The 27,514-nt window shown below is 42.2% G+C and overlaps 1 protein-coding gene across 1 annotated transcript; it reads left to right on the top strand.

The window, feature by feature from the left end:
* Positions 1–381: 381 nt before the first annotated feature.
* Positions 382–27,265, top strand: si:ch211-113e8.3 (dual specificity testis-specific protein kinase 2). Its single transcript, XM_034188177.1, has 11 exons — positions 382–522; positions 2,510–2,853; positions 14,872–14,993; positions 15,375–15,423; positions 19,618–19,764; positions 19,922–20,004; positions 20,508–20,598; positions 21,596–21,679; positions 22,936–23,022; positions 23,203–23,296; positions 24,863–27,265. Exons 2-11 carry the CDS (start codon positions 2,647–2,649, stop codon positions 26,047–26,049), a joined length of 2,151 nt encoding a protein of 716 aa, XP_034044068.1. The 5' UTR covers positions 382–522; positions 2,510–2,646; the 3' UTR covers positions 26,050–27,265.
* Positions 27,266–27,514: the final 249 nt, after the last annotated feature.

Genomic DNA, 27,514 nt, shown 5'->3' with positions numbered 1-27,514 from the left:
GACATTTTGACATGGAGACTTTCAAACAACCAAATAAAAATTATTATTTTTGCTTTTTTTGTTTCCATGCTTTAATGTTTTAAATCTTGAGCTAACTAGCGAGGTGAAATAAAAGATACCCCTTGTAGGAAATTCGTAGTTTCATCACCGATAACAAATTACGCCTTTTTTTAAAGGTGAAAAGCGGCCATACACTTTCTTTTTCACATTTATTTATCAATAGCAGCTTTTTGCTATCTTTCGAAGTGAAGATCTTTGCACAGTAATTTAGATTCACGCGTGAACCTGTGGGCGGGGTATCGCCTACGTCACAGTCTCTAAAAGCAATACAAGTGTCGATGCGGAGCTTCATCATTGGCGAAGCTCTGATACAAGACGGGACGCGAGAGTATTGAAGCAAAGATCATACAGGATTAGCAGCAGCAGACACCGGCGGACCGGTCAGCGACATTTGTGCATCTATTTCAACATCAGCACTTTGTCCGTGTCATCTTTCTGGTCCAAACTGACGCATGAAAACAGGTAAGCCGTCGACTGTAGTCGAAGCATGGTCTCAAACTCTGTTTTTGACTGCTCCGTTAGCTCGGATTTTATCGGTTGGGATGCCGTTGATGCTTCATGATTCAGTTTCAGCCTCTGCGAGCTGGGTTATTATCAGCAACACGCAGTCCTAAAAACATACATATTTATTTATGCTACGTTTGAATGCGGTTGAGTTTTTTTTTTTTTTTTTTTTTTGTAGAGGTCCATTTTATCCACATTGTGTTTATTTCTTCAACAAGCCCTGCCGCCGGAGGTGTGGCGTCTCTTGCTCAAGAGCACTTCAGTGCTGTGATGACTGAAGACATGTAGTTGATCTTTAATTTCTTTGCTTCATTTTAATAATAATAATAATTATTATTATTTTTATTTAATTGAGCCATGCCGCTTCACATGTTTGCACTTTCCATGAAATTTGGTCCATGAAAGAAAATATTACATTTTGGGGCAGGTGCGGGCTCAGGAATAGTTTAACTGATGCTACTATTAGGAATATTCCTGCAATGATTGATCAATGATTCAGTTAATAGCAAAATATTTTGAAAATCTATTAGTAGTTTTTTTTTTTTTTAAATATACTAGTTCTCTCCAGTTTCTTAAAACTGAGTACTTTCTGGTTTATTTTACTAGTTTTGTTGCTCTTATCTGGCAGTAAATAGAATATCTGTGCTTTGTGAACAAGACAAAACAAAATATTTGAAGGCAGCATCTTGGCATCTGGAAAACTGACATTTTTGTCTTATTTTGACATTTTATGGATGTAACAACTCACTGATTAATCAAGAAAAAAAGCAATCGACTAATCAAGTATGAAACTAATTGTTGCATCTCTAAGAACAAAAAGGGCAAAGGTGTAATGTTGACTCCATTAAGAAACAATTAGATCTAGGTGATCTGTACATAGCTGTATTAATCATTTCAATTTATATAGCATAGCACAGCCTTGTTGTGGTTAACGTAGTTTAAGGACCTACATATCAATAGCAAATGCATGTACAAGTACATAGCTTCATAATTACTTGACCTATATTGACCAATGAGAAAGACTCTACTTGCGAATATCATTTCACAGTACGAATGTGGCTATGTACGAAGGATAGCCACTGCCTTGATAATTTTTGAAACTAATAATTGTATTGTCAGCTGGGGTGAGTGAACGATGGTTGCAGTATAGGCCTCATCATACGTTTGGCATTCAGTGTACGTCAAATTCTCGGTGTAATGTGGATGTTATTTGGTGTATTATTCATCAGAATTGGTCACATTCATGGAGAAATTTTTCCTTTGGGTCCATTTTCAGAGTGAGTGCACGTCTTTTTACCAACATTAAAAAATAGGGCTTTCATGTTCTATTTTACGAATGAGCCGTGGACTAGTTTGTAGGCTGTGGTTAACCTTAAGGGCGACTCATACCAACAACTGCCAAGGTTAGTCATGTGAGTCACATGAGTCCAGAATAATCACTAAGTCTGGCTTCACATAAGTCATGTGACTTCAAGAGAAACATTATCTTTGCGCGAGTTATGATTCTAGGCTAATTGCTAATGGTAGCCTCCTGGGAGTCGTGATTCTGAGAGGACTACCGAGGTTAGCGTTATGCGAGTTGCGTTTCTCCAGGATGACTACTGAGGTTAGCCCTACACGAGTCATGTGACAGCAGGATGAGTCATTGGACCTAACATGGATCAGCTTGTTGATCTGGCACAAGTTTTACGCTGGTTAACTCCTTCCTTCTGTACATGGAGAATGGGGCGTGGGTAGTCTTGAACTGGGAATTTTCTGTTATCGAAGCAAAGGCACTAGTTCAATAATTTCTTTAAATAATTAAGGCTTTTCATAATGTGACCATTATGTTTTTTGTTTGTTTTTTTTTTTTTTTGTAATTTGTTAATTGACAAATTGCTTCCATGCAGAGGAAGTCATTGTTGGTAAAATGGCTACATCAAACGGTTCTTTCTTTACTTTACAGGTAAACGACTGACATCGTGATGGTGGAAGCCACCATCGCTTTGTCTCCCAGGACGGCTGCTGTCTAGTTGTTTTGTAGACTTTTTGGTTCCCTGTTGGGAGGAGAATACAGATTGGGCGTGTTGGTCCGGCAGCGCCATGGACTACCATGCGGAGTGCTGCTTCTGTGATCCAGAAGACGGCAGCAGTGAGCCAGGGGAACCGCCGCTACACAATATCCATGCACCCAACCGGATTCGACCATCTTCGTATAGAGCCCTACGGAGCGCCGTGTCCAGTCTGGCCAGGATTGATGACTTCTTCTGTGAAAAAATTGGTTCAGGCTTCTTCTCTGAGGTGTTTAAGGTAAGTGATTTTTGTCAGCCAATAAGTGTCTGCTGTGTCGTATGTGTGACTGAGAAAATGTTTCTTCAAATACATACATGCAATTACTGTCATAATTGAATTTCTGAGTGGTGTGAGTGGGTTTTCTTTGTTGGACATCAGTTTGCTGTCAGTTTTTGTCATTTTAGCACTCATTTCTACAGTGCTACACACACACATACATACATACATACAGAGGTGTCTCTACTCACTGAGCTTTGCAGATGCACATTTACAACAAACCACACCTAAGATCCACTCCCATAGTTAACTGAACAGCTACAGAATACACAATACTGTATTTATTCTTGTTATCTTGTTTGAGACTTGCCCTGTGATAAGAGGTCTCCATTGTGACCTCATCCACTGTTCTCCAGTGCAGTTACCCTGAGTGATGAGTGGATTAACAGAAATACAGCAGGATCACAGTCTTTCTTCCATGGCTTTTCTTTAGTATAGACTTTTGTTCTGCAGTAACAAACTAACTGTGAATCCGCCAAACGTTCTCTGCTCTAAAATCAGCCACATTTACCAACTGTGATGTGAAGCTCCACCACCCTACTGTTGGAATTAAGCATTCATGCTTTCAGCAAAGTAGCAAAAATGTTAAATGTCAATTATTAAATTAATTTAACTGAAACTTAACATTTGAAGAAGTATGCTTCAGCGTGTGTAGTAATGCAAGTGAGAAACTCAGACAATTCAACAATGTCTGTACGTCACATGTGCCTTTAGTGAACCACGGCTGACCTGTCATTTGAACCCCGTTCAGCCTTGAGTGGCTCGTGTCGCCGCATATGATCCACATCAAGCCGCATATGATCCATGTAGCACCATGATACCCGACGTTGGTGCATGTTTAGGCATGGGTTTGGTCCAGACCTCCAGCCCTCCCACACTTGGTCCCTTTTAAAGTGTGGGTTTTCAGTTCACTGTATCCATTCAAGATATCACATTTTTTAAATGCAGTCCAAAAATAGACGCTCCAGTACAGTCCAGGGGGTGTGCGCCACGGGCCAGGCTGCTGTTCAGAGTCATTAAATGCACCAGAGCAGCTAGAACCAAACCACGGGTTCCTGGACAACCTTGTGCTGGCTTTATTTCTTTTGACACCGTGATTCCACTTTTAACTTTGTGTTCGTCCATTTATGTCTGCAAAATCGCTCGTTTGCGCGCGCTGCCGTTCTGCCTAAATGCTCGTTTTGAGCGAGCATCATTGCTTCAGTGCGCACAGACAGCAGAGCTCCTAATCCATTAACAAGCTATTAAATCTATCACAGACGTACATTTACAGTTGATTATATAGAATGAATGAACATCCAACTGTTTTACCAAGCTATTACATAAAAAACATTACGAACCTTTTAGCTGCTTCAAATCCGTTCTCCACTTCATGGTGCAGTTAGAGATGGAGGAAAAAAGCAGGTGAAATTGTGTGCGCAAGAGGGCTGAGCCAAAAATAGCCTCTCCCGGTCCCTCGTAGATGCCAGGTGCTTGGATAATGGGCTTTTACAGCCTCGTCCGCACCACAAACCTGCCTCTATAATCCTCGTTAGTCATCGTAGTAACTCGCACTCAAACTGCCCCACGCTGTTGTTGCAAAATTTTGAACATTGTGAAATTAGTGCCACGCTCAGAGATGAACCTGGTTAACTGAAGATACTGCCTCTAAGAGCCACCATTCTCCCACGATAGGTGAATAAATCCTCTTGTAGCAAAAAAAAAAGCATGCTGCATGGCTCATTATTCAGTAGGACCCAGGCTTAAGCTGTCTAGCCGTTGATGGGTGCAGAATCGGCACCACGGAGAGCACCTACGGTGTTAATTTTTCTGTCTGCGCTGAAATCTTTACACAACAGTTGATTCATTCATGCAGTCATTGTACTCTTGACGCAGCAGTGATAGTTTTGACAAATGAAACCGAACATTGGCCCATTCAATCTTTAAGATCTCAGCATACACACACACACACACACACACACACACACACACACAATTTGTTCTGGTTGTAAATGTATATAATTATAGTTCATTCATGTTTGGTGCTGCTGTGTTTCACTTGGCTATCACGCATGAGTTCAACTGTATTTATCATGGAAGTGGTCATAACATATTTCCCAAATCTCACCTCCTGAAGTCTGATGTTTAGAACCTTTATGTTTTTGTTAAATTACACGGTTGCTTGATATTAACTTTTCCCATCCTTGTTGTTATTTTGCTTGAGGAACCCTGTCAGTTTTATATATTCATTTATTTTGTTTTTCCTTTTGAGCGGGAGGGACAGGGGTGTCTAAAAGCCTTGAGTAGAGTCAACTAACAATTTGAAGCCACATAGGTTTCGAGCTCAGTCCATTGCATACAGCATTTACTATGCCTGCCTTACTGTCACATAATAGTGTTAATTTAGATTGACACCCATTTGAAACCCTATTTACATCATTTGACTTATGTTGGAAGAAACGGCACATTTGCTCACTTAAAAAAAAATATATGTACGAGGGCTGTCAATAAAGTATAGGTCCCTTTTATTTTTTTCAAAAACTATATGGATTTCATTCATATGTTTTTACGTCAGACATGCTTGAACCCTCGTGCGCATGCGTGAGTTTTTCCACACCTGTCGGTGATGTCATTCGCCTGTGAGCACTCCTTGTGGGAGGAGTCGTCCAGCCCCTTGTCGGAATTCCTTTGTCTGAGAAGTTGCTGAGAGACTGGCACTTTGTTTGATCAAAATTTTTCTAAACCTGTGAGACACATCGAAGTGGACACGGTTCAAAAAATTAAGCTGGTTTTCGGTGAAAATTTTAACAGCTGATGAGAGATTTTGAGGTGATACTGTCGCTTTAAGGACTTCCCATGGTGCGAGACGTCGCACAGAGCTCTCAGGCGCCGTTGTCAGCCTGTTTCAAGCTGAAAACCTCCACATTTCAGGCTCTATTGATCCAGGACGTCGTGATAGAACAGAGAAGTTTCAGAAGAAGTCGGTTTCAGCATTTTATCCAGATATTCCACTGTTAAAGGAGATTTTTTTTTTTAAATGAAAGACGTGCAGACGGGTCCGCGCGTCGGGACGTAGCCGGCGCGGTGCGGCGGCACAGGAAAAACACCTCCGTGTTGATAACCATTTGTAAAATCCAGGCGGCTTTTGATGGCTTTCAGTGGAGTGAGTATATGAGAAATTGTTTAACAGCTGGACATGTTCCAACTTGTCCTTAAGGCTTCCAACAGAGGTGTTTTTCCTGTGGCGGAGCGTCACGGCGGCTGCGAGCCGACGCTGCAATCCGTCCGCACGTCTTTCATTAAAAAATCTCCTTTAACAGTGGAATATCCGGATAAAATGCTGAAGCCGACTTCTTCTGAAACTTCTCTGTTCTCTCACGACGTCCTGGATCAATAGAGCCTGAAATGTGGAGGTTTTCAGCTTGAAACAGGCTGACGACGGCGCCTGAGAGCGCTGCACGACGTCTCGCACCATGGGAAGTCCTTAAAGCGACAGTATCACCTCAAAATCTCTCATCAGCTGTTAAAATTTTCACTGAAAACCAGCTTAATTTTTCGAACCGTGTCCACTTCGATGTGTCTCACAGGTTTAGAAAAAATTTGATCAAACAAAGCGCCAGTCTCTCAGCAACTTCTCAGACAAAGGAATTCCGACGAGGGGCTGGACGACTCCTCCCACAAGAAGTGCTCACAGGCGAATGACGTCACCGACAGGCGTGGAAAAACTCACGCATGCGCACGAGGGTTCAAGCATGTCTGACGTAAAAACATATGAATGAAATCCATATAGTTTTTGAAAAAAATAAGAAGGACCTATACTTTATTGACAGACCTTGTATGTATGTTAAAAATGTTTTTATTTTTTATTTTAAATATGTGAGTAACAACCATGCATAGCTATAAATCACCTGCTTCCATCTCTGATCCTTGAACATTAAAACCTGGATGAAAAACAACATGAATCAAACATTTTTTTTACACAATTCATTTCAGAGGTCTGTGGATGTTTCATTAATGATCATTTAAGTTTAACAATGCTTTTAAGACTTAAGGAGTGTTTTGACAAAACTCTGCAAGAATGTACAAAACATACATTTTGGATGAGATCTTGGATGTGATCATGTTACATTTATTCCTCTGACTTTTGGCTGCTCCCATTACGGGTCGCCACAGCAGAGCAACTGTTTCCATCTCACCCTGTCTTCTGGTTCTTCCTCTGGCACCCCAACCACCTGCATGTCCTCCCTTAGCACATCCATAAACCTCTTCTTTGGCCTCCTCCTTCTCCCTATATACCTCAGGGTCCCCCCCCGTGCACATGTCAAAATTATCTCAATCTTGCCTCTGTCTCCAAATCATCTGACCTAAATTGTTCCTATATGTTCATTCTTAATCCTGTACATCCTTGTCACTTCCAAAAAAATCCCAGCATTTTCAGCTCTGCCACCTCCAGCTCTGCCTCCTGTCTTTTTGTTAGTGCCAATGGTCCTCTCACTTTCCAAGATTTCACTGGTTAGCATCACTTTGAGCAGATAAAACAAGTTAATCAGTGAAATCACCTGGTGGAGTGAGTGGTTGCAAAATAAACCTGCACCCTCTTGGCCCTTTCTGAAATCAGTTTGAGATCTCTGCTCTAAGCTGTACAACGTAGCTGGTCTCATGCCTGTCTTGTAGACTTTGCCCTTCGTTCTTGCAGATAACCGTCTGTCATAAATCACTCCTGCCACCTTTCTCCACCCTCTCCACCCTGCCTGCACCCTCTTCTTCACCTCTGTAACACACATGGAAAGGCAGTTTGTCCAGATGACATATCAGCAGTGGCGGCTGGCCCATAGGGGGCGCTCGGGCGCTGCCCTCCTAGATATGGAGGGGAAAAGTCATAATATATATATTTTTAAAAAGTATTATCAATGTCAGTTTTACTTAATAGTTTGTACCTACATGTAATATGAATGATTAAAACAACACTTCCTCCAACTGACTCTCATTCAACAGTGCATTTCCACCACAGAAGCAGAAAACGTACATTCCTCGTCTTGGGCGATCATTCAAAGCGCCCTTGAAGTGCAGCGAAATAACCAATCGTTTGTAGTTGCTAGGGAAAATTAATAAATATTTGGCAAATTAACATTGCCAAAATTAATGGCTTTGGGGCGCCGGAATTTTAGCCCTTTCTACAAAAATGCGGGAACGTTAGATTACAGTCAGTGATATACGTGACGCTGCTGCTGTCAGTCAGTCAGACAGACAGGAAGAGATGAAGGTGACGACGACGTTTGGGTTATATTTATTTATTTTTATTTTGTCTCCATGTGTTTTGCTGGAGTAAGTTGAAGAACTCTTGGACTCCTGCTCGTTATGTCTTCCAATGTTTAAAACGGGACAAAACTAATTAAATCAATGACACCAAAGTTTCGCGGGGATTCTTTTGGAGGCGCATGGAGGTGCGCACATCAGATCTTTCTTGTGGTTTAATGACAATTGCACATCCCGGTTGGAGGAGAAACGTTTGTCTGACTCATTATAAACCGTGTCAGGCTTCATTCACACTGTCGGTGCGCACACGTCACGGGGCTGCTGATCTACGCGGGTGGAAAGGAGCGCATCCCGGTGCATTTACCTCTTCAGCTCAGGTGAGCTGACGAGCTGCTCGGATTTATTCCCGAATGTTGCTCCTGATGTGGAAACGAGGATGAAAATTTAAGATAAAACGAATGAGTGATGTTTTTTTGTTTGTTTTAGGGGGTCAAAGCTGTGATCTTTATTGGGACAGCAGACCAGTTATAATGGTAATAGGGGAGGCCGGGGCTGTTTGTAACAGTGTTCAAAGCTGCAGCCATGCTGATATTTTGATTTCACTTTACACGTTATGAGGATCAGTCCAGAAGTGAAATATTCTTTGGAGTATTCCACAGTCTAAAACAAATTATTTGCTCAGTTTAAAAACAAAACAAAACCCTAAAATAGCAATTTGCATGTTTTTTAAAGAAATTCTAACTCAGCCACTGAGTACACACAAGGCACTTATAGTAAGACAAACCCAAGTTTAGTAACGCATTTAAGTGGTTTTGTATACTTAATTTGCTTTGTCCTCTACACTGTTAATTAATTTTAACCAATTTAATTTAATGGTTTTGGTGTTATTAGTTAGTCAAGTTATTTAATTTAAGTTTTTCTAGCTTCTTTAGTTTGCCTCCATTCCACTCAGTAATGTTCATGCAAAATATTACCTTAATTTTCTCTCTCTCTCTCACACACACTCTCTCTCTCTCTCTCTTGGAAGGTGGTGTGAACATTGTGATATTTTCTATTTTGTTAAGGTCGGTGTCATTGTGAACCCCAGGATCTGTTTTTCTGAAGATAATGGCAGTTCAGTACAGTTTGGTGTACTATGTGTGTAATTGGTGTCAAATGGTGAAATGTTCTTTGCTCAAGAACTTGAATGTTGTATTGCATTTGATACTGTTCCTTCCCAAAGTAGAAATGGGGCCTGATATAGCTGTAAATGGTTAACTTTATCTGTAAAACGCCTGATTTTGACATGTAATGATTGTTGTGGAATTGTAGTAATTTTCTGACTGTTCTCTTGAATGCCTGTACTGGACAAGACAAGGGAATCTAGTGGCACAGCAGCCCCACCAACACTGTTTTTCACCAGTCGCCACTGCATATCAGTGGAGGCATGGAAATGTCTAAGAGATGTCTGTGGAGTTTCTAACAGATTGTTTAATAAAATGGAAAGAGAGTGGATGCCTGAGGAATGGAGATGAAGCGTGCTGGTTCTTATTTTAAAAAAACAAGGGTGATGTGCACAGCTGCAGTAACCACAGAGGCATAAAGTTGATCAGCCATGGCATGAAGTTGTGGGAAATAGCAGCAGAAGCTAGGCTTAGAAAACAGGTGATCTGTGGGCAGCAATGGTTTCATGCTGAGAAAGAGCACCACGATGCAATGTTTACTCTGAGAGTGCTGATGAAGAAGTATAGAGAAGGCCAGGAAGTGTTACATTGTGTGTTTATGTATTTAGAGAAAGCTTATGACAGGGTGCCAATAGAAGTGTACAGTTTGCACATAAAGCACACATCAATGCATAAAAACTAAAAATGATATGGCCTTGTAATATGAGATTAAAATGTGTATATGACAGTTTGTGTCACCACAAATCTTAATAATCTCAAAACAAAACCAAAGATAAACATTTATATAGGTAACTGTGAGAAGAAATTTAGTGAAATCCAAAATAGTCTGCTTCATAAGTGTTTACAGTAGGTGCTGTTACAATATGAAAACTTAGACTGCGAAGTGCATCCAAAAAGTATCTGTCCTTATTTTATGCCACAGAAACAAATACAGCATGTGAGGTGTCATGTGGTGGAGAGGTGAAGGGAACCTTCTTGCCCCTGCATGAATTTTTTTCTAGTTTGCAGTGCACTCCAGTCACGTGCACCAAGACAAAGAGTGCAGACATGTACCGCGCCTTCGTTGGATTTTCATGATGGAACGACTTGAGACCATCCACAAGCCGAAATGACCAAGTGATTGACAGAATATAGACTTTGAATATGGATGACTGTCATGTCACCATACAAGAACTTGTGTTGGCGAAATTTGTGCCAAAGCAGCTGATTGCGGAGGACAAGCAGCCATGTCTGGAAGTCCCGCAGCCGCTCATTCTACTCAGCTAAAAATCAGAAAGAGTCATATCAGGAGAGTAGGAAGTCTGATGAATTACAGGAGTGACGTATTTGGCCAGGAAGCCCTGAATCGGCTCTCTGCACACCCAAATCCTCTATCAAAAGTCCCTGCCTTAATTCCTTCTGTAATGTTAAAATTCAGTGGAGGTGCACTACATGTCTCCACTCTTTGGCTTGGTGCATTGACTGGTGTGACAAGAAAAAATTCACACATGCATAAGAAGGTTCCCTACACTTCTCTGGAAACAATATAGCGCCGGTCAGTCAAGACCCTGGGACATTAAAAATGTTGCCTCTCTCTCTACGTAAGGCACGCTATACAAATCTGTTGTTTTTCCTTGCATGCTTTTCCTGCTAATAATAACAAAAAATAGATGATTTTTTTTTTTCTTTTAAATTGTGCTTTGCTTTTATGGTTGCCAGCCACTGTTCCCCACACCTGCAATATTTGACTGTTAAATGCTGACCGAGCAAATACACTGGACGCAGTTTACGCCAATATTAAGCTAGGCTACAGGGCCAGACCTGCACCACATAGGCAAGTCAGACCACATCTCTCTGCAACTCATCCCTGCAAATACCCCCTCCCCCAGAAATCCACTCCACCACCGTTAAGATGGTCAAAACATGATTAGATGGTGTTTCTTAGCAGCTGCAGGACAGCTTCCACAGCACCCACTGGGACATCTTTGAGGATACGTACCTGGATGTGTTTACAGACATTGTTGCTGTGTTACATGAAAAACTGTGTAGATACAGTCACAGTGGAGAAACGCATCTGGGTCGACCTCAATCAGAAACTCTGGATGACCAGGGAGGTGAAGCAGCTGCTGAAGGAGAGAAACTCTGCCTTTCATAGCTTGTCATAGGGCTCTCTACAGCACAGCCCGCGCCAACTTGAAAGGCACAGCCCGTGCCAACCTGATGAGAAGCATCAGGAAGGTCAAGGAGGATTTCAGGAGGAGGATCGACGACCACCTGGCCAGCAGCAACAGCCGGCAGGCATGAATGGAGACCCAACACCTCACCAACTACAAACACGGCATCAGAGCTGCTGAAGGTGACACCGCATTGGCAGAAGAGTTAAATTTCTTCTTTGCTCACTTTGAGACTGTGACACCAGGAGCAGCCACGCCACTACTAGCGGCCGGGAGTAACTTCATGGTGGGGGAGCACGAGGTGAGGTGCAATCTGAGGGTTGTCAACACATGCAAAGCAATGGGCCCTGACGGCATCTCCGGATGGGTGCTGAAAGACTCTGCAGACCAGCTCGCTGGGATTTTCACCAAAATATTCAACCGGCCCCTGACACAGCCTGCTGTCCCATTATGCCTGAAGACCTCCCCCATAACCCGCCCCAAGTACCAGCCTGTTGCACTCACACTGGTGGTGAAGTGTTTTGAAAAACTGGTTAGAAGTCACGTCATCATGCCATTCCTAACCCCCACTCAAGACCCATACCAATTCTCTCACAAGGCCAACAGGTCAACAGTGGATGCTGTGACGCTGAGCAACAGGATAACTACGCCTGTCTTCCAATTCATGGATTATACTTCAGCATTCAACACCATCCTCCCCCATGGCCTTGTGAGGAGTCTGCTGAACCTCAGTCTACCTCATTCCACATGACTTTGGATTAAGGACTTTCTGTCAGGTCGCACACAGAGTCAGGATTGGCCTCCACATATCCACAGCTCTAACACTCAGCACCAATTTGCCTCAAGGCAGCGTACTGAGCCTGCTGGTCTTCACCCTCTACATCTCTGACTGCATCCCTATCCACACCAGCAACATCTTCATTAAGTATGCGGATGACACCACAGTGGTAGGCTGTATCACTGGAGGAGATGAGTCCGCCTACCGGGATGAGGTGGAACAGCTGATGGTGTGGTGTAGAGAAAATGACCTGCTCCTGAACACATCCAAATCCAAGGAGCTAATCATAGACTTCAGGATAAACAAAACAGACATTCAGCCCATTATGATTAGGGGGACCTGTGTGGAAAGGGTCAAGGACTTATGTTTCCTGGGAGTCCACATAGATGAGAAACTGACTTGAGACGGGAACACCACACACTTAGTAAAGAAGGCACAGCAATGACTCCAGTTTCTGAGAGTCCTCAGGAAAAATAACATAAACCATAAACCATTCATGCATTTATTTCCTCTAGGCTGGACTATTGTAATTCATTATTATCAGGTTGTCCTAAAAGTTCCCTAAAAAGCCTTCAGTTGGTTCAGAATGCTGCAGCTAGAGTACTGACGGGGACTAGCAGGAGAGAGCATATCTCACCCGTGTTGGCCTCTCTTCATTGGCTTCCTGTTAATTCTAGAATAGAATTTAAAATTCTTCTTCTTACTTATAAGGTTTTGAATAATCAGGTCCCATCTTATCTTAGGGACCTCGTAGTACCATATTACCCCATTAGAGCGCTTCGCTCTGACTGCAGGCTTACTTGTAGTTCCTAGGGTTTGTAAGAGTAGAATGGGAGGCAGAGCCTTCAGCTTTCAGGCTCCTCTCCTGTGGAACCAGCTCCCAATTCAGATCAGGGAGACAGATACCCTCTCTACTTTTAAGATTAGGCTTAAAACTTTCCTTTTCGCTAAGGCTTATAGTTAGGGCTGGATCGGGTGACCCTGGACCATCCCTTGGTTATGTTGCTTTAGACGTAGACTGTGGGGGGGTTCCCATGATGCACTGTTTCTTTCTCTTTTTGCTCCGTATGCATCACTCTGCATTTAATCATTAGTGATCGATCTCTGCCCCCCTTCTCGGCATGTCTTTTTCCTGGTTCTTTCCCTCAGCCCCAACCAGTCTCAGCAGAAGACTGCCCCTCCCTGAGCCTGGTTCTGCTGGAGGTTTCTTCCTGTTAAAAGGGAGTTTTTCCTTCCCACTGTGGCCAAGTGCTTGCTCATAGGGGGTCGTTTTGACCGTTGGGGTTTTTCATAATTATTGTATGGCCTTGCCTTACAATATGGAGCGCCTTGGGGCAACTGTTTGTTGTGATTTGGAGCTATATAAGAAAAAAGTTGATTGATTGATTGTGTCTTTTTACCGCCCTACCGTGGAGAGCATCATCACATACTGCCTCTGTACGTAGTTTGCTAGCTGCACGGGGGCAAACGGGAAGGGGCACCAGAGGGTTATCAAAATGGCAGAGAACATCAATGGGTGCCCTCTAACCACACGGCGGACCTTCATGGCTCTTACTGTCTAAAGAGAGCCAACACCATCCTGAAGGACTCATCCCACCCTGGCCACTCTCTGTCTGAGCTACCGCCACCAGCCAGACAGTACAGGGCCATTAAAGCAAGTACAAATAGGTTGATTAAACAGTTTCTACTTGAGTGCTGTTAGAGCTATGAATGCCACTGGAACCAAACAGCCAGCTCACATGCCACACTTGAAATGAGCACAATATCCAGTGCCACTGAAATATCCACAGTTTTGTACATATTTTTCTCTTTTTTTTAATATGCAGCCTTATATAAAAAGTTCTTATTGTTTTCTTTATAAATTTGTGGTCTGGATGTACGTCTTTCATTCGGTTAATTTTTGTTTATTGTTCTTTTGTCTGCATGTGGATTACTCAGGTTTATGTTTGCATTGAAATGCTTGCACCTTTTCATTGTACTGGTTACAAGGACAATAAAGAATCTGTATCTGTGCTATTTATTTAAAACGTCTCGTGATTTGGAGGTGATGTTAGCAGCCATTAATCCCCCCGCCCCCTACAGAACTCTGGGGAAAAAAATTGGTTATGTTTTTCTGTCGGTGTCAGTTTGTACATCTCCTGTCTGCCAATTGGCAATGTCCCAGTAACAGTCCTGTGGATTTGTGCAGATCAGGAGAGAGAGTGGAGAAATCCCGAAAAGCCTATTAGCATTACGCTATTAATACATACAAATGCACACACGCCCATAAACATATACGCATGTACAGGTTTGAAGGTCCAACCAATCCAGTCAATGGTGAGGCTACATGCCGACTGCAGCTTGGCATCTTCAGCTCATGATAGTGAGCTGTGATGCATTGACAGATAATACGTGGGCTGCAGTGTTAAGGCAGCAGTAGAATGCATCCAAGTGGACTCATACGAGCGCTGGAATCAAGTCAGACAACATTACGGAGGGGTGAAATGGTCCGTCTTTACAAGCAGGCTCATACTAATATGAAGATACGCTCTCTTTGTTCCCTTGTAGTTTCTTGCCTGTAATTCTGTGCTTTTATTAGCCAACTGTCAAATTGTGTGTGCAGCTCCTTTCCTGTCACAAACTAAACCCGGCTGCTTCGGCTGTTTTGCAGGTGCAGCATCGGATCACAGGACAGGTGATGGCACTGAAGATGAACACACTCGCAAGCAACAAAGCTAATATGCTAAGAGAAGTGCAGCTCATGAACAGACTTTGTCACCCCAATATACTCAGGTAAATATGTGTATTTGAAAAGTCACAGATTCTGTGTATAAAGAGAAGATGGTCTAGACACGTCATATTTAAGTAACTAGCCTTAGCCCCTACTAAATACATGATACACATGGATTTAAAGCCATGTCATGAGGCTTTCAGAGGAATCCTCTACTTGCCCATCTGCAAAGACATGTCAGAAAATCATTTATAACCTTATTTATTATTTTGTAAAGTTTGATTTGAACAGGGGAGTATTTGGCAGGATCAAAATAGATATTTGATTATGTGCAAAAAAGTCTAGGTGGGTATTATGATCACAGTAAACAAAATCTAAAAATATTATACCCTTTACACTGCATGCCCTGGACCATTTTAATTCATTTTTTTCATTCCCCTCAGGTTTCTTGGAGTTTGTGTTCATGAAGGTCAGCTTCATGCTTTGACTGAGGTAAAACATTTCTTCTGTTCTGCTTTCAGGATTGTCTGGATTCTCCAGTAATCTTTTTTCCATTCTGCAACACAGAAGATTCACATTTTATTCCTCTCTCATTCTGACTTTCTCTACTATTAATACTTTTTTCTGTTCACCCTGTTTGTATGCATCTGTTGTTACAGCAATATTTTCCAAACACTGGCCCAAAGACCAAACCCCACCAAAGTTTTGAATGTTGATTTCATTGCTACAAATGCTGCCAAAGTGTGACTGAGTCCTGATAGTTTTTATCTGCTTGGAGATTGGACCCCAAAAGCACAGCACACACTAAAAAGCTTTTTCCTAAGCAGCTCAGAGTCCTTAGGAAAACAGAGTCCTTGCTACATGATGTGTCAGTTGCTAGGCAACACCAGTTGTCAATCATTTGTGTGTTAGCTGTCACTAATTTCTCCATTAACGGAGATGCTTCCAGGAAACATACTACAGTATTTGCTTTTTGACACTGACAAACAAGAACCATGGATGGGCAGGGGATCCCTGCTGTTAGATGCAGTGCATCCGGAAAGTAATCAGTGCTTCGGTTTTTCCACATTTTGTTATGTTACAGCCTTATTGCAAAATGGATGAAAGTCAATTTTTTTCCTCAAAATTCTACACACAATGGGCCTCATGTATCAAAGTTGCGCACTTGTGGCATAAATTTACGGTGTAAATTTGAAGTACACCAAAGTTGCCGTGACATGTATCAAGCAGTGCGCACCTGCCCATTTCCGGCGTACGCCTGACGTGACCTTGATAAATGCGGCGGGTGAAAACAATCGTAATTATAATAAACACGCCCATAAATATTCAGACTCTGCTTCAGACACACCCTCATTTTAAGACATGGAAGCCAAGAAGACGGCAAAGAAAAAGAACTACACCAATCACGACGCGTGCCAGTAGAGCGTCAAAAGCGGCTGCGCATCAATTGTTTTGTAGTGTAATCAAAAAAGTGTTAGTGGTCCCTCATTTATCGCGGGAGTTACGTTCTAAAAATAGTCAGTAATACGCGAAACCGCGACGGTGTTATTTTTTACAGTTATTATAGATGTTTTAAAGCTCTGTAAAACCACTTTATACACTTTCTCAATCAGGCATGAACATTTTCTCAATTTTCTCTCGTGTGTAAACACTCTCAAAGTTCAAACCTTAGTAGAAGAATAAGACCAAACTGTTTTCAGGCCCAAACATTTGTTTGAGAAATAAAAATAAAACATTTTCCTATAAATAATTATGATGGCTTTTAAAACTAATTAATTTAATTTTAACGATCAACGTACGAGGTTGGACACATAAGAAATTATTAATAGTGACTGACCAGTATTTCATAGTTCCTGTGATCGCGCCTCTGCGTCCTGACGCTGCGCCTTTTTCCACTCAAACCTGGCTGCAGGTGTCTTTTTCCGAGTGACAAACACAGTTATGAGTAGTTGTTGGCGCTCTTTTTTTCTTCTGGGCGAGAAGATTCTTATGAACAGATACGCAGAACACTGTAAAAAAAAAAAAAAAGGCATGCAAAATTGGACTAAAAACTCCGCGAAACGACGAGGCCGCGAAAGGTGAACCGCGTTATAGCGAGGGACCACTGTATTCTCTTTTCACGTCAATAATTCTTGACATGTGGATATTTGCTGGCTCAACACTACAGTTGTAATTATCAATTTCATTGTCTAAAACGATCACACCACATAAAGTTAAGCTCAGCGCTGCTCTGGCTCCAGGCTCGAAGTCTGGACAAAAAGGCGCACAGCGCTTTCTTTGCGGTCAGCGCTGTGGCCACGGATCTTGCTCGATAGACCAGCAATCCCGCAAAAGCGGGATTTGTATTGATTATTATGTAGTATAATCAGGAAAGTGTTATTTATCTAACATATGCATTGATTTGTATGATGGCACTGTTTATCATGCCGATCATATTCATTTTTATGTGGATTCCAGCGCTGGTTCATTTTGCCGTATAATTTACACCACCTCTCGACCTGGTGTATATTTTCAGCGCAGCGTACGCCAACGACCACATTGATAAATGCCAAGTGGTGCAGCCATTTTTGCGTACACCCCATATACGCTCAAATATCGCCGTACGCACATTGATACATGAGGCCCAATGCCCCATAATGACAATGTTGTAAAATCTTTTTTTTTTGTAATACAACTGCAAAAAGAAAAAAGAAGGAAAGAAATCACACGTACATAAGTATTCACAACCTTTGTCATGAAGCTCAAAATTGAGCTCAGGTGCATCCTGTTTCCACTGATCATCCTTGAGATGTTTCTAGAACTTAATTGGAGTCCACCTGGGTAAATTCAGTTGATTGGACATGATTTGGAAAGGCACACACTTGTCTAAATATAAGGTCCTGCAGTTAACAGTACATGTCAGAGCGCAAACCAAGCATGAAGTCAAAGGAATTGTCTGTAGACCTCTGAGACAGGAATGTCTTGAGGCAAAAGTCTGGGGAAATGTACAGAAACATTTCTGATGGTTTGAAGGTTACAATGAGCACAGTGGCCTCCATGATTGATAAATGAAAGAAGTTTGGATCCACGAGGGCCCTTCCCAGGGCTGGCCGCCCGTCTAAACTGAGCAGTCAGGGAGAATGGCCTTAGTGAGGGAGGAAACCAAGAACCTGATGGTCACTCTGTCAGAGCTCCAGCATTCCTCTTTGGAGAGAACAGAACCTTCCAGAACAACAACCATCTCTGCAGAAATTTACCAGTCATGCCTGTATGGTAGAGTGATCAGACAGAAGCCAGTCCTTAGTAAAAGGCACATGGCAGCTGGCCTAGAGTTTGCCAAAAGGCATCTGAAGGACTCTGAAATGTACAGAGAAATACTGGATGAAAACCTGCTTCAGAGCGCTCTTGACCCTCAGACTGGGGCGACTGGTCCATCTTTCAGCAGGACAATGAAACTAAACACACAGCCAAGACATCAAAGGAGTGGCTTCAGGACAACTCTGAATGTCCTTGAGTGGCCCAGCCAGAGCCCAGGCCTGAATTTGATTGAACATCTCTGGAGAGATCTGAAAACGGCTGTGCACTGAAGCGCCTCATCGAAACTAATGGAGCTTGAGAGGTGCTGCCAAGAGGAATGGGCAGAACTGCCCACATATAGGTGCACCAAGCTTGTGGCATCATATTCAAGAAGAGTTGAGGCTGTAATTGCTGCCAAAGGTGCATCAACAAAGTATAAGCCATCTCACACACTCGGGTGACGCAATGCATTGTGGGAGAGGTGAGAGGTCGTCTGACCCAAACACAGCCGACGCGTGTGAGCGGTGCAATTTAAATCCAACTAATTTCTCTCTGTTTGTCAGTATTTTGTGTTTGTTTGTTGCCAGCAGCTGCTGTAATAACATTGCCAAATTTTATGTTGTATACCACTCCGGATGTAACTCCACATTACAGAGAGAATGGCAGCGGTGGTCTTGAACCAGTAGCATTCTGTTATGGAAGCTAAAGGAAAATTGGATCATACTTAAATTGTTTTTTGCTGATAATTTATTGTGATTGCACTTTCAAGAGCGGAATTTACAGCCATCAGCATAATAAAACTAGTGGTGTTATCACTGCTTTTTCTGCTGCCAACAGATTACATGATATTAAAACGTGACTATATTTCTTGTCAAAATGAGAAGTTCTCACTGTCTTTTTTTTTTTTTTTTTTTAACTTCCAATCCTACAGTTTAACACATTTTCAATGTCCCATTTAGTCATGGTGTTTCAGACTGGACGTGACAAGATGGGGGGGAATAATGGGGCACACTTCCATGTTGCTGTGAAACATACGGTGATGCCATCTGGGAGATGGTGGTAACCATGGCAATGCCATGAGGCTAGTCAAATAACTGACTTTTGTTGGCATCTTCCAAAGAGAAATAAATTATTCATTTGTTTCTAAGGCTTCATGTCACTGATGTGCAGTTGTGTAAGATCAGTGGGTGGGTGTGGGCTGACTGAGCGTCACACTGTCAGCATTTTAAATCATGAATACATATTCAGTGGAGGTTCATTTGTGCCGAACATCGGCTAAAACCTCCATGTGTCAAAAGTTCTCAGTGAATAGATGAGCTGTAAGATTGAAGGTTTTGTCTTCTAGAGAAAATGTATCTATCTGTGGGTGTAGATGTGTTTATCCACTCCTTTTGTCCCCACTCTTTGTAGTACATAAATGGAGGCAACCTGGAGCAGTTGTTAGACAGTGATCTGTACCTGTCATGGGGGGTCCGGATCAGTCTGGCTCTTGATACTGCTCGTGGGCTGCAGTACCTACACAGCAAAGGCATATTCCACAGAGACCTCACCTCCAAGGTACAGCACACAGGAAAACAATTGAATGATCTCAGGACAGTTGCATAAGGGCAATTAAATAAGTATGCCATGGGAAGGATTTTAATTGGCAGAATTTACATGTTGTTGCTTTAGTCCAGTTAGAAGATCAATCATCCTGTGTTCTTTGTCTTGTTAGAACTGTCTGGTTCGCTGTGATAATGGCCTGTTCACGGCTGTGGTGGGAGACTTCGGCCTTGCAGAAAAGATCCCTGATTACAGGTCAGTAAAATGTGATTTTGAGGCTTTTCAGGGAGACAATGCATCTTGACACACAACACATCATTCAATAAAAGGAAAAGTCAACAAGAAGTCATTCAGATAAGTCCTCCATAGATGACTGGTCATATCTTCAACTCCTTTACGGAGATTCTGACAATTTACAATAGCTATAAAAAATAGAAAAATATGTACAGTTACTCCCATCTACCGCCTCACACTGGCCACTGTCCTGTGTAAATGTAAATGATTGCAGCATGACAAAATTGGCTCCACAATTCATTCTGACTAGGATTTGATTAGACACTTCACCTGTGCTGTCCCTGTCCACCCAGCTGTAAATGGGTACCAGCCTTGACTGGGGAAGTAACTTGTGCCAGAGCAGAGTCCTGCAATGAGCCTTAGGGTCTATGTAGGACTTAACTACTACTTCTACAAAATGACAGCGTCTCTGTGTACCCTCTGAATTATAGAGTCCTTGTTGAAAACCTTTTGCTTCATTGTAGTGATGGTGTGGAGAAGCAGCCTTTGGCCATTGTGGGTTCCCCGTACTGGATGGCACCAGAAGTCTTGCGAGGAGAGCTGTATAATGAGAAGGTAAACCCGCTTGAAGGTTTAGGCTGAATCAGACCTACTGGAGTCTAGGGCTGCAGCTATCGATTAGTAATCGAGTATTCTATAGATTATTCTGGTGATGAATCGAGTAATCAGATAAAAAGTACTTTTGCGTTTTTAAACAACATCAACAGTCCAGGGTTCTTGAATGCAGGTCTGAAGACAAACATGTGACCTCGCCACTGAAGTACACAGTGACACTTTGTTAGAACCTGTTAAACAATATAATTAAAATTTTTTTTTTTAATAAATGAGCTAACACATCCATTAAAATGAATACATTCACGTATTTTTCAGCAGCAATGTACAGAAAGATCAAAGAAAATCAGCTTTATTTTGACACACACAGAAAATGCTTGTTTTTCCACTGTGAATACAAACTTGGATCAAACTCTTATAAACAAAAATAAATTTCTTGCATTTTCCAAAGGATGGTATCTTCTTAATGTAGGCTAGTGCCTTTGCATACCTTTGTTTACTCTGCCTGTCATAAACGGGTCATTTTGTGCTGTTTAAAATGCTTCTTTAAGACTCGGTGCTGAGTGAATGACCAGTGAATCAGCTGCTTGGAGCGACAGAGAGACTCGAGCAGAGCTTATTTCAGTTTTGTTTCTCAGCTGCACTTCACATTTCTACATGTTGCTGCAGTACAAACTTTCAGTTAACCTTCAGTGTTTTGTTGATGTTGTTAAGACTGTATACTCCCACTGAATTTTATTTATTTTCAAGTGGCTCTTGAAGGTTACAAAAAAAAAGCCTGGTCAGGAGTCCTCTGGTAATTTAAGTTTGTGGCCACTGGTGGCACTTTTCTTTCCCAGAATTAAACTTTGAAGAGCTGAAATACCAGGTGTTCTGATTAAAACCTATTTTTCATGAGAAAATAATAATAATGTGGGCTTTTATCACTTTTTTTTTTAATTCCAGTGTTTGTTATTTTGTGAAGTCTGAGCTCATTTCCTGTTTCTTCTGTTATGCCAAGGTGGACGTGTTTGCATATGGTATCATCCTGTGTGAGATCATTGCCAGGATAGAAGCTGACCCTGACTTCTTACCCAGGACAGAGGTAGGAATCTGCACCCTGTGGGTGTGGACTCTGTAGTGGCAGGAGTACAAGGGCACTCAGAGAGGCTAAAAGTCCTCTGTTTGCACCTCTGACATTTCTCTTTTAACTGATATGATTATTACTTTGATGTCTTCTCTAACATTCTTAGGTCCTGATTGCTGGCCTTTAATCGTAATCAATAGCATTTGATTGCTGATCTTTGATTGTGATCGCACATCTTTGATCTTTAAACCTCAGCAAGGAGGTTAAATTATCATTGCTGTTTACTTGGCTCTCTGTCTTGCTTTGATCCTGTAATCAGGATCAATCAGAATCCAAGGAACCAGAATTAAACTTAAAAGCTCAAATATAAAAAAAAAGTGATCTGCCAGTTAATCAGGATCAAAGGAGTCTTAAGTTCACTCAGTTATTCTCATGGTAACTATTTACACTTAATTAACATTGCTTTGTCACTTTGCTATTTTAAGTCATTACATTTCGGATAGTATGCAGTCTGTTACTTCATTAAGGTACAGTTACTTTGCTCCTGTTAAAGTTAATTTAGTTAATTAAGTTACTTGCCGTTTATCGAAGGTCAAAGGTACGATTGGCACTTTGATCCAAACCTGCACCAAAACTTTACAGGAATCAGATCCTCCTTGGCCCAAGTTTTATCTCTCCATGAAACTTTGTTGAAATTGGTTCATATCTTTTTGAAATGTCTTACTGACAGACCGACAAAGGCGACAAAAACACATGATCTCCTTTGCAGACGTAGAGCACTGATTATATAAACCCGATTATGAAAATTGATATAGCGACTCGTGTGAATGGGTGTTGATGGATGTGATACAGCCGCAGAGAAAGCCTGTGGCGATTGTGAGTCAGGATGTGAGGAAGTAAATAAACTGACAATAAATATCAAGCAACTGGTTGGTTCACCTTCTTTGAAGCGCTGTGACATTAAGATTGGCCTTCTGATTGGATGCCAGTGCACAACTTGGCACTCTGCCGCAGTAGTGTTAAACAGTTCACACCAGTTAGTTTTTTTTGTTAACCAACATGTTTTTCTGTGCCTGTTCTAGATTTTCCTACAACACTAACTCTTGTATTGAAGTTCACTGTAATCTTAAATACAAACACTGATTTGCAGCTTTGATAAGTACTTTAAGTTAATTTACAGTTTCATGTTTGTGTCACAGCAGCCATGCATGAAGTAACCTGTTACACTTGCGTTTCAGTGGTCATTAAGGACTTCTTTGTGTGTTTGTCTGCAGGACTTTGGTCTGGATGTGGAGGCTTTTGAGAACATAGTTGGCGACTGTCCTCCTGCTTTTTTCGGCCTGGCTGTCACCTGCTGCAATGTAAGTACTGTTTATCAACACAGAATAAAACGATAACCTCATGACATTAATTCATGCCCAGGAATGATGAACTGAGATCACAATGCATACAGTTCACTGAGCGGCAGTTGTTTGAGACTCATTTTTGGCCAGACTTTGTTCATAAAATAGCACTTGTAATACTCTCTCTGCTATTTTCAGATGAGTGCAGAGAGACGTCCTTCATTCCGTGACATTGTCTTCACCCTTGAGGGAATGGAAATAGAACAGGACAGAGAGATTCCCATTACACTCGGTAAATAAACGATTATTTTATAACTGCTAGATTGACTTTGTAGACCTGCTTGTACTGTACAGTTGGTATGACTTATGTCACTCACATTTATAAATGTTTTACATCTTTGCATCTAAGTTTTAACAGCCTATCAGCTGAAGGCACGAGTAGACAGAAATGTACGAGGTCTATTAGAAAAGTATCCAACTTTTTGTTTGTTTGTTTTTTCGCTAAAACCTGATGGATTTGAATCACATGTGCTTGCATGAGCCAACCTTGAACCTTCATGCGCATGCGTGAATTTTTTCACACCTGTCGATTGCGTCAGTTGCTGGTAAGCAGCATTTGTGTGAGGTCCTGTGTTGTGCTCTCAGCAGATTTTCATTGCAAGGAAAATGACAGTATGACTGCAGCGCTACTGCATCAAATATTGCCAGAAACTGGGCGACAGCCAGGTGGAAACCATTTGGAAGATTCAGACGGCTTTCGGTGGCTTTTCAGTCGTGTGACTCTCCGAGAAATTGTGGAAGAAGTGGGCGTGTCACAGCGTGTCCTGTGAGACTTCAACACGAAGGTGCTTTTGCTCCACCGTCAGCAGCTTCGGCATGAATTTCACCGCCACTCTTTTCATGGCCAAATCTTCTGTCACAGTGGAATGTGCCAAAAAAGTGCTGATGTCCACCTCTTCCGCAATTTCTCAGATAGTCACACGATGGTCCCACATCACCACAGCGTTCACTTTGGAAATGACTTGGTCATTTCAGCATGTTGATGGCCGACCGGAGCGTGGCTCGCTCTCCACCATTGTGCAGACGTCTTTAAACCAGTTGTAACACTACTTAATCTGTGCGATGCCCATAGCATCGTCACCGAAAGCGAAAGCACAGCGGAACTGGCAGAAATTCCACAGCTCAGGAAAATAAGTACCCTATTGCTGACTTAATCCAAGCATCTGCTCGGCAGGACTAATGTATTTATCCTGAAAAGGTTGTAAATAGTATTATTTATTATTATTATTGTCCCCATCTCACCAGACAATGTAGACATGCTCATCTTTTTGAAACAGAACTTGAAATTATAAACTTAGATCAGCTTTGCTCGATTTCAACTTTTTACTTTGTTTGACAAAATCTCTTTTCTAGTCACTATTTACTGTTCATATTGCAATTTAATGTAACAGTTGAGCATTTTTATTTTGAAATATTATGTAAAACATTGATGTTTTCATTCAGGAGCTCAGGCACAAGTTTTTCTTTGCCTATGAAGTTTTTTTTCCTTATTTATTTCTTGCTGATCTGTAAAATGATTAGATCCGTGTCTTAAAAACCGTCTCCAATTCAAACTGTAGGTTTTGTGATCCATGGCACCCCTAGTAAACTGTGACAGTAATGCATGCTATTCTCTAGTCACTGTACAGCTATTAAAATTGCTGAAGAACAGCTCATTTAGGGTGGTGGTGGTTTTTTTTTTTTTTTGGTGGGGGGCGGAGGTGATCAATATTTCTGACAGTTATTATTGCAGGTGACACACTATTAAATCTTTTTTTTCTTCTACTTGCTTGCCTTCCTTCAATCTTCTTTTGCTCAGAACCGGTGGCAGTAGAGGTCAGCCCGTACAGACGCCGCAGCTCTCCCTGTCACCTCGTTGACCGTGCACAGCTACGCCAAGGCTTGGCGCGGAGCCAGTCAGACATGCTGCCACCAATAACCCTGGCTCCTCCTCTCCTCAGCGCCCCTGCACGCGTTAACCCCTTCTCACTAAGACAGGACCTGAACGGGGGACGGTGTAAACTCTTAGACACTCCCAGCAAGTCCGTTATCTCGCTGACCTTCACGCTTCCAGCTCTTCGTGACCCCTGTGCCTCACCTCACCTCCTGAGAGGTACGCCAGGTATGCAAGCTCCCCAGAGGAGGTGCCAGTCACTCCCTTGTACTCCGGAGCTGAGCCATACTGTAGCCTTACTAAAAGACACGGAAGGTAAGGGGGAGGAAAAGAACCAGAGTGCTAAAGTGGAGGGAGGAGTGCAGGAGTGCGTGAAGGAGACACCAGATACGGTGGAGGAATGGTTGGAGGAAGATCAGACAGAAACGAGTGAGAACAGTGAGCTGTTAAAGGAGAAGGTGATGGGAGAGGATTCAGGTCTTCCTCTTGAGCTGGAGATGGTATCCCTTGAAGGATTAGAGGAAGAAGAGGAGGAGGAGGAGAGTATGTGTTTAACTGAACCTATGGACTGTACAAAGTCTCCAGAGCCACCAGAAGGCAGTCTTAACTCCACACCTGGAAAACCTCTTCTCACCTCTTCATCTTTAAGAACCAATTGCTGGCGGCTTCCCATCTGTAATGGGCCGCCTTCATTACCTCCTCTGCTGCAGCTGGACAACAACAACGATTCGGGTGTTGTCATTGGACGGCAGGTGCAGTGGAGAGCCAATGGAAGGGCCAATGGCTACAGCGGAACTCAGGCCCCCCTCTGTGAACCTGCTGACCCCACGGAGCAGGATGAGGACATGTCTTGTCCCGGCTGCTGTGTAGTGGGTCTGAGTTTTCCGTCGGTATGTCTACGTGGGTCGCCTCCCGTGCCTACGCCCCGGCGACGGGCTTCATTGCCACGCCAGCGGCCCTATCGGAATCTCAACGGGACAATATCTGGCGGAAACGCAGCCACCACTCCAGCAACCAAAGCTCTGTTGTGTCGCGGCGCAAATGGACTAGTGGTGAACACACCCACTGTGCCATGTGAGCCTGGCCGGTCCTTGCCTGAGGCCCAAACATAGACCAGGTTCTGTATGTAGCGCCCTTGAGCTGTAAGTTTTCAGCGTGTAAGCTAGCAATCGGCTAAATGTTGCCATGCTTTTGAGGATCCGATGCTGAGCTCAGCAGAGATAAATGTGATGTAGTTGGTTTGTAGTTACAGAAATGTGTGGGTGACAAGTGTTTGAGTGCCACCTTGTGGGTCGGAGGGGTCACAGGCTTGGTGATGTAACAGCGTGGCCTAAATTCAGCTAAACCACAGCTCGAGGTAGAATGCACTATTCTAAACCAAGTGTTCATTGAATACTGACCAGTCAGGGACAACAGCACTGAGCTAAACAGAGCAGCTAGTCTTAAGTGATGCACGTCACAACTGCCTAACCAAATCAGACTGAACTTAGTCTGCGTCAAAAGGTGCAGGCCCGATTTCTGAAGACAACTTTGTCACTTGAGTATGAAAGAAAAGGTGCTGCAGAACAGAAAATGACAGACCTACACAGGTTTCACCTCTGCCAGCTCACAACAGGTGCAGGTACAAAATCACATGTGGATAACATTTTTTTAATTTATTTATTATTGTCTGATAAACAGTAGCACCAGGAGAAATGTTTATTAATAACAAATACATTTTTATAGTAGTTCACGTGCATTTGTGTGTGAGCAATGACACGTATGTAAATTCTTTATTTTTGCACTTACATTTGGAGCACTTTGCAGTCAAAAAAACACCACAAACTAGTTGGTGCTTTATTGAAATCTGTGGGGACTGGTTCTCTGTCCTTTTTTTTTTTTTTTTTTTTTTTGGCTGGGCTTTGATGATCTCTGAAAAGACATTGCTGTCAGCAGCTTTGTCCAAACAGTGTAAATCACTTTTAATCCAGTAGAGGTCACTATCAGCAGGTTTAAGTGTGTAGGAATGTTACTACCGTCCTAATTATCTCATTCGTATCTCAAAGCATAAATCGTAGATGAGCTCTTCGGGGCAGCACTGTGAACTTGTGTTGTCTACGTATATTTCAACAGCATCACATTGAGCTTTTGATGCCAAAGCGAGGCTCACAAAGAGGTCAATTCACAACGACACTCCTGATTAGAGGAAAAGAAGTTCTAATGTATGATATTCATTGGCAATAAAGGATTCTAGACCAGTGATTTCCAATGTGTGGGCCCCGAGAGGTCATTAAAAATAAATAAAAACATTTTGCTTTTCAGTTGTGTAATAAAGTTTAAATTTATCCTAATATATATATTTTTTGTAATGTAATAAAGCAAAGCTGTGGGTTTTAAGCTGTGTTACGCTTCATTTATCTAGTCTAATTTAATACATATATGGAAGAAGTATTTTAGTCTGCTGTGTCTTATCAAAATGGCGACTAAAGGTTTTTGGTGGGGTCCAGATTTTAAAGTGGGCCCAGATGTGCTTAAGTTTGGAAAGGCTGGTCTAGATTTACAAAGATGTCTACTACTTTAAATTACTTGTAGCTGTGA

The sequence above is a fragment of the Thalassophryne amazonica genome, chromosome 15 (genome assembly GCF_902500255.1).
Source record: "Thalassophryne amazonica chromosome 15, fThaAma1.1, whole genome shotgun sequence".
In the NCBI taxonomy this organism is placed as follows: Eukaryota; Metazoa; Chordata; class Actinopteri; order Batrachoidiformes; family Batrachoididae; genus Thalassophryne; species Thalassophryne amazonica.
The sequence above is the reverse complement of the archived record's forward strand: the minus strand, read 5'-3'. Positions and strand labels throughout refer to the sequence as shown.

What these genes read in the sequence shown, in the direction of transcription:
- si:ch211-113e8.3 (XM_034188177.1), top strand. Translation starts at nt 2,647, where the DNA reads ATGGACTACCATGCGGAGTGCTGCTTCTGTGATCCAGAAGACGGCAGC. An exon ending in GAGAGCTGTATAATGAGAAG is followed by an intron (nt 20,599 to 21,595) that starts GTAAACCCGCTT and finishes TGTTATGCCAAG; the next exon opens with GTGGACGTGTTTGCATATGG. An exon ending in TGGCTGTCACCTGCTGCAAT is followed by an intron (nt 23,023 to 23,202) that starts GTAAGTACTGTT and finishes TGCTATTTTCAG; the next exon opens with ATGAGTGCAGAGAGACGTCC.